Source organism: Microtus ochrogaster, chromosome 5, assembly GCF_000317375.1.
Source record: "Microtus ochrogaster isolate Prairie Vole_2 chromosome 5, MicOch1.0, whole genome shotgun sequence".
In the NCBI taxonomy this organism is placed as follows: Eukaryota; Metazoa; Chordata; class Mammalia; order Rodentia; family Cricetidae; genus Microtus; species Microtus ochrogaster.
In genome coordinates this window covers 29185112-29192505 of record NC_022012.1, presented here as the reverse complement: position 1 = coordinate 29192505, position 7394 = coordinate 29185112, and the positions used below count along the sequence as shown (strand labels likewise).

Genomic DNA, 7394 nt, shown 5'->3' with positions numbered 1-7394 from the left:
CTCTCTCTCTCTCTCTCTCTCTCTCTCTCTCTCTCTCTCTTCCGTCCCTCCCTCCATTCCTTCCGTCCTGGATCTCACTCTGTAGACTACGGTGGCCTCAAACTCACAGAGATCTGCCTGCCTCTGCCTCCCAAGTACTAGGATTAAAGGCGTGTGCCGCTGCCACCCAGTCACTTTCATTTCTAATGAGTTTCAAATCCTTTTGGTTTGGGGGTTGCAGAAGAAGATATCAAGTAAATTGAGAAAGATTTGAAGCAATAGGGAATATAATTGAAGCAGAAAGGTACTCTGAGTGAAGTAGCTATAAAGGCTATGCATAAAATCTAACTTTAGGGTCACCCAAGGAAACAGTGTGTGGAAGGAGCAGAAATTTGATGATGAAAGATCTCATGATTGGTAAGAACCTCCAAGATTTTGACTCCAAGAAGAGTCAAAAGCTAGTGAGGACCTTCCAGCTTTAGGAACGATTTGGTTCTTCAGAGTTCCATTTGAACCCCACTTCCTGCACTAGAACACTAATTCACTTATCCATCCCCTCTGCTCTGATGATGCTTAGAAGTCCATTACGTTGGGAGCATGGGGACCACGGGAGAGAACTGAAGGGGAGGGGAGAGGCAAGGAGGGGAGCAGAGAAAAAAAATGTATAGCTCAATTAAATCAATAAAAAAAGTTTATTCTGGCCAGGCGGTGGTGGTGCATGCCTTTAATCCCAGCACTTGGAAGGCAGAGGCAGGTGGATCTCTGTGAGTTCAAGACCAGCCTAATCTACAAAGTGAGTTCCAGGACAGCCATGGCTGCACAAAGAAACCCTGTCTTAAAAAACAAAAAATAAAAATGTTTTTTCTCTAATTTTTTTTTTGAGTCCTATACTTAACTGTTAGAGTGTTGGTGGCGGTCTATGGTCTTTCAAGAGACCTTCCTTCTTATATCCAAAGTAGAGAAAGACTCCCCTGTGGAATAGTGCTGAGATAAAAGGCTAGAAGGATCTGGCTGGTGTCCAGAGTGATGGTATTGACTTACTGCACTTGGCAAGAATTGAGGTTGGCAAGACCTGTGTTTTGGCTGATGTCATCCACAAACAGAGAGTCAACCTGTAGGTTCTATTATGACCACAACGAGCCCCAACAATGACCTTCCTTGCTTGGGGGAAAAAAAAACACAAGTGAAGAACAGTCAAAAACAAACAAATAAAAAATCCTTAGTTCCCACAATGCACTTGGACTCCTGGGGTCTTCCTGTGGCCACGCAGGAACAAAAGCACAGGCAGGTTTGATGGGGGTAATGGCCCTACCGTTTATTCTTAAGTGGGGAGTGAAGGGAGGGAGAGGCGCAGAAAAAACGTTCCCTCTTGCACACAGAGTCCAGTCTACTGGAGAACAGGTGATTGTTCCTCGCGTTCATCAGCTGCAAAAGTCTGTCTCATCCTCCTGCCCGTCCTTCAGTACCCTCAAATCCGCAACTGCCAGGAAGCACTCTGCAGTAACCACTCAACAAACCCTGGCTAGAGAAGTTCTCGCAAGCCTTGTGTTAGCTTGATTGTGCTGCAGGGAGGATGGGAGAACACAAAGCGGGGCCGAGGGTGAGGGTTCCGAATTGTACCGCCTGGCTCAGGGTGCACCGGGCCAGGTGTTCTCCAGGCGTTCCGTTCTCCCTCCTTCCCTTCCTCAGCTCCGGGGACACCAGATTCTGACGGGCCAGTCCCACCACCAAGCTCAGAGGCATCAAGCCCAAGAACAGAATATAGACACAAAACACCAAACAAATTGAGGGTGGGCTCCCAGGCAGATGCTCCATTGGCCAGGGTCATTTCTCAACCCTCAGCCTCTGTGGCATGGGCTATGCACAGTGGGGAAGGTGGGGTTTCTGGAGCAACTCAGTGCTGGGAAATAGTCCTCCGTTCCCCAAGGCTGTAAGGAATACAGGCACCAGGGATGGCTTATGGGCGCAAGAGGAGCTAGGAGAGTGGACAGCAGTTTCATAAAAGCAAACTTCTAGCTGCCACTAGTGCCCTTGGGAGGACAAGGTGGCTGAGGGGCCTTTAGGGAAGAGCAGGGGACAAAGCCCTGAGCACTACGCTCTCAGCTGCATCCTCTTCATTTTCCACCCGGGAGCCATTTGTGCTTGATTAGAGCTTTGGAGAAAGATGGTAACAGAGGTGCTCGGAGGCCACCTTGGTGGCAGCCAGTTCTAGGGTCCTCTGCAAAGTAGCTCCAGTCCTTGGGGAACGAAAATGTGCCCTATCCTCCTCCCTGGCCCGTCCCCACCACAGTGCGGGATCCTCAGACATGAGTCTGCATCCTCCGCTGCAGGGGTCGACTGGGGTCGGAGTTCTGGGAAGAGGATTGGGAGTGGTGGGAAGAGGAGGCAGAGGCCTTGCTGGCCTTGTCGAACTGCACGTAGCCGTCCTGCTTGCCGCTGCTGCTGACACTGCTGTCGCACTGCGTGTCCAGGAAGGAGCTGCTGTCGCTGAGGGAGCCCCTCTGAAACTCCCGCTCGCAAAGCTCGATGGAAGAGCTGCCCATGCCCAACACGAACCTCTGTCCGTAGTCGTAGAGGCGGCCCTGGCCACTCAAGGTGCTGTAGATGTTGGTGAAGGACATGCCTGTGGGCACGCGCTGTTTGCCTGTAGGACGCAGGTCTGGCTGGCAGCTGGACAGGGAGATGGTTGGGGTCGAGTGGTGCTCTTTGAAGGTGTTGACGCTGTAGTAGCCATTGGTGGGGTCCTGGGAGGGCAAGAACAAGAGGCCTTCAGTAGCGAGCCTTCACTGGCAGGAGACTGGGCTGACCAGTCCTTCTTAGCACAGGGGAGGCATGGAGGGGAGGAAGGGATGGAAAAAAAGGGTATTGACCAGAAAACAGGAAGGGTTAGCATGGCAGGGATGCGATCGGAGCCTGGCGCATGTTCATTTGTCAGCAGGAGAGGGGAAGCTGTACCAGACCCCGTTTATACAAGGGAGATGCAAGATCATTGGAAAAGCGGTCTCTAATTGTTTTTGTGTGTTTGTCCAGAACATGAATACTGACTTTTAAAATCTATGTGTGATAAGGCTGTGGGAAGGGAAACCTGTAGGAATCCAGCCTCAACTCAGGGGCAAGGAGAGCAGGAACTTTCAGCCCCTTACCCTCAGTCACACCTGTCCCCGACCCGCCCTGGGCACTTCCAGACTGGCCCTGGGCACTTCTATTCTGCATGCTGGGCCATCATCTCTATGGTCCAGCCCCACTGTGGCTACCCCTACCTTTAGGTTCTGGAACTCCTTCTCCTCTTCTTTGAGGACCTCCAGCTGCTTCAGCACCGAGTCTTGCTGGAATTCACCCCGGTCCATCTACAACCCAAAAATGGCTAACTCAGTGCGGAGAAGGTGGGCTCAACTCCACCTCCTCCCAGGAGAAGATGAAGAAATGAGCTCCAAGGCTTGCCACATGTCTCCCCTGCACATCCTGGACTGCAGAAAGGCGGGTAAGGAGTTAGGATACAATTCCAGACCTCAGCAAGGTTCTGGGGGCTCTCATTCCAGGACAGAGACAGGAGGGGAGAGCGGATGAAGCATCAGTATGACTGTAAAGGCGTGTCTTCTTCCATTGGGCAGGGACATCCTCACCAGACTTCTTACTTGAATATTTGTTGAAAAATTCGGGCCACGCCATGCACTAAGAGCCCTGTGTATACAGAGTACGATGCAGATAGACAGAGCTCGCTCTGCTCACCAGGGAGATAGATGTACCTGAGGTAAGTAAGCAACCCCAGAACATCAACACCGGGTATAGACCAGGCTCTTTAGGGCAGTCTGTCAACTGGGGCCGGGATGTTGGAAGGAGTCTTTGTCGAGATGCTGGCAACATAGTTGAGCTATCTCCACAAAGGCCATGTATTCAAGGCTTAGCACCCTTCGTGTGGCACTGTTAGGACATAGTGCTTAGTAGAAGGAAGTGAGATCACTGGTGGTGTGCCTTAGAAGAGGTCACTGGAACCTTGGTCCCACTTGTCTCTTTTTGCTTTCTGGCCAGCATGAGGTAGACAGTCTTCCCTGAGGCAGACTTTGCTGTGATGTTCTGCCTTGACGTGGGTCTGAAGGCATCAAGGCCACACGAAGGTGGGCTGAAGCCACAACCAAAGAAACTGTTCCTCTTTTATTTTAATTAATTAATTAATTGATCTCTGTGTGTGCGCATCCATGTACTCACATAAATGCACGCCACGGTGTGTGTGTATGTGTGTGTGTGTGTGTGTGTATAGCAAAGGGCAGTTTTCCAGAAGCTGGTTTTCTCCTTCCTCTGTGGTCCTGGAGTTCAGACTCAGACTGTAGACTTCAGCATCATTGGCTTTTCCCGAGTCACCTCGCCAGGGCTGGTGGTGGGTGTTGTTATGATACAGAGACTCATTCTGTAGCCCGAGTTGACCTGGAACTTTCGGCAATTCTCCTGCTTCCCAGGTCTTAGAGGTATGAGCCACTGTGCGTTTTTCTTTGTGTGTGTGTGTGTGTGTGTGTGTGTGTGTGTGTGTATCTATCTTTGTGTGTGTGCATGCACATGTGTTTGTGTGCATGTGTGTGTGCGCATGTGTGTGTAGGCTAGAGGTTGGCAGTGAGTATCTTCTAAAATCATGTTCCATCTTATTTTTTGAGACAAGGTCTCTAACTGAGCCCAGAGCACACCAATTTAGCTAGCGTGGCTGTTCAGTGAGCCCAGTCGATCCTCCTGCCTCCACCTCCCCACGACTGGGACTACTGGGTCTTTTTCACATGAATTCTGAGAGAATTGAACTCGGGTCCTCATGCTTGTGTGTCGAAACACCATGTCAACTGAGCCATCACCCCCCTCCCCCCAGCCCTGATTTTCTCAGTATCTGTCATAGCAATAAAAAGCAGACTGAGAGGCTAGGTCACACCTGTTCCTCTCAGCAGTGACTGTCTTCCTTAACATCTGCCAACCAGCCTGAGGGAAGAGGGAAGAGGGAAGAGACCTTGCTCTCTTTGAATCCCCACCACACCTGGCTGAGAATGTGTACTTCTTGGTCACTGACTAGAATGCCTCTGGCCAGGGTGAGTGCCAGGCTTGTTATCTGAGAATGAATGGCAGCTGAGCTCTAAATCACTGAGCGTAATGGTGAGGTGTAAGATCAGGAGGAAGCTTCCACGGTGGTGGTGCAGAGGGAACACAGGGATGCTTCCCCAGACTTCAGATACCTCACCCCAGCAGTGGTGCTCTAGCTCAGGCTCCCACCCAGCTCTCTGAGAGGTGTTTGGTTTCTCTCTCTTGCATTGTCTCAGTCTTGGAGGCCCACAGAATGGGCCAATGTGCTTACATCCTGTTTTTCTCTCACTGATTGCATTACTTTTTTTCCTCTCTGTTTTTCCAGTAAATGTTTTGGTTCTATCTAGATTGTTGTTGCTCTTCTCTCCCCCCCCCCCCATAAAACATCTAAGCCTACTTCCCCTTGATGATGGAGTGTTTCCCAGTCCACAGGGTGTAAGATCTCCCAGCGTGGAGGAGGGGACTGGGAGAGCATCTTCCCAAGGGAGAGACTAGTTCCAGAGCCTCAGCAAGTCCCTTCTTCCAAATTACCCCCTCTGCTCTTCTCCAAATACTCAGGGACACCTTTCCTCTTTTGAGGGCTTGATTGTGAGACAAAAGAAATGCCTCCTTGTGAGAGGGTAGAAAGGAGGAAGCGTAAACAGCATCATTTCCTTTTAGGTCTGGGATGTGAGTTCCCTTTTGCGTGAAGGAACACCTCCCTACGTCAGGTACTAGCTACCCTGTCAGGGACGCCCCAGGGGAAATATATGACCTTTGCCCTTGAAAAGCTCCAGAGTCTTTGGAGAGGTTTCCTTGTCCTCAGCAGTGGGCTGTCAAAGGGGCTCAAGGGAGTGCAGCAAAGAGGGCAGGGCTAGCCATTGTGTGAGGAGGGGGCAGGCCGAGAGAATCTTGGGGTGGATGACATTTGAAACATTTTTTATTGTAGGACATGAGACTCAGCGGGCGCGTCAACAGGGAGAGGGGACATGGGTCTTGGGTGTATAGAGAACACCCAGACCAGGGATCACCCATCCTTATGTCTGGAAAGCAAGATCTGTTTGGCTGGAAGATGGAACTGGAAAGATTGGCAGGTACCTTGGAGCAAAGGGAGTGATGACGTGTCGGGCAGCTGGACTTCATCCAGCAGACGTGGAAGCCACTGAGAGACTTCAGTAGATTATCACAGGAGCAAAATTACCTTTAATATTTTATTTAGTTTGAGACAGAGTCTCATTAATTAGTTCGGGCTGGCTTCGAAGTCACAAAGGCACTGCTGTTTGCTTTAACCTTCTGAGTGCTGGGGTTCCAGATGTGTGCCGCCAGATTGGTAGTTCAGAAAGGCTCTTTTAGCAAGGTCCCAGAGGCTTGATTGTGACAAGTGGCTGAAGCCAAAGTCCATTAGGGGGTTGCTGCAGTGGTCCAGGGAGCACTGGCAAGGCTACCAAGAAGGAAGTAATCATGGAGGAGAGGTGGGACACATATCTGAGATATATTTTTGAAGCAGAATTGACAGACCCTGAAAATCAGTTGACTAGAGAAAGTGTAGCAGAGAGAAAAGTCAGCTCCATTCGTCAAACATTGGTGAGCCTCTGCCAGGGATGAAGTAGGCGGCAGTTGCTCCCCATCTAGTGGGAATGTTTAGAGCAACACAATAGTTAGCAATTCCTGGGCTCTTACAAGCTCTATATTCCTGGATTCTGCACAGTGGACTCCACCAATCACAGATCAAAAATATTTAGGGAAAATTGCCTGTACCGAACAAGCATATTTTACTCATCATTAATCCTTAAGCAATATGGTACAGTAATTGTTTATATCACATTATAATACATTACATATTATAAGTAGAGATGATTTATGTATAGGAGAGAATACAGGTAGTTTCTGGGTAAATGCTATACATACTTTATACAAGAGACTTGCACATCTTCAGATTTGAGTATCTGGGAATCATGGGACCAAATCCCACACAAAGGTCAAGGGAAAACCCTCCTGTAGCCCATATTACTCAGGTTGTTACCCCTGTGATCCTGCTGATGATCCTGCATATCACTTTGCTTATATCCATCTCATAGACTGAGGCTCAGAGAAGCCCATGTCCTTTAATCCTTGCTCTCTTGTTCCCAGATATTCCTACCATTTAAAGTGCGCTCTATGAGCTTCTGGCATAGCTTAGTAGGCTTCTGCCTGGACAGAGAGGCGCATTCTGGTCTTTGAAAAGAGGATCAGGAAGAGGAGGTGCCGGCTTGGTGCTGCTGGAGAAGTTTTACATTTGCTTCTGATAGACATCCAATTCCCAAGAAGGAACCAGTGCTCCTGGAGGACTTTGTGTGTGTGTGTGTGTCTGTGTGTGTGTGTGTGTGTGTGTGTGTGTGTAG

The 7394-nt window shown here is 49.6% G+C and overlaps 1 protein-coding gene across 7 annotated transcripts in view; it reads right to left on the bottom strand.

Annotated features, from left to right (window-relative positions):
• Positions 1–813: 813 nt before the first annotated feature.
• The window catches only part of Kirrel3 (kirre like nephrin family adhesion molecule 3), a 562524-nt gene continuing 555943 nt past the window's right edge, over positions 814–7394 (bottom strand). For 6 of the 7 annotated variants that reach the window (XM_026779203.1, XM_026779205.1, XM_026779207.1 and 3 more), the window contains 2 exons: positions 3240–3326; positions 814–2723 (listed from right to left, as the gene is read on the bottom strand). In XM_026779203.1, the coding sequence (XP_026635004.1) occupies positions 2280–2723; positions 3240–3326 (531 nt within the window). In that variant the 3' untranslated portion in view covers positions 814–2279. Of the gene's footprint in view, positions 2724–3239; positions 3327–5769; positions 6455–7394 lie in introns of those variants that run through there. The other variant, XM_026779208.1, reaches the window with a different exon arrangement.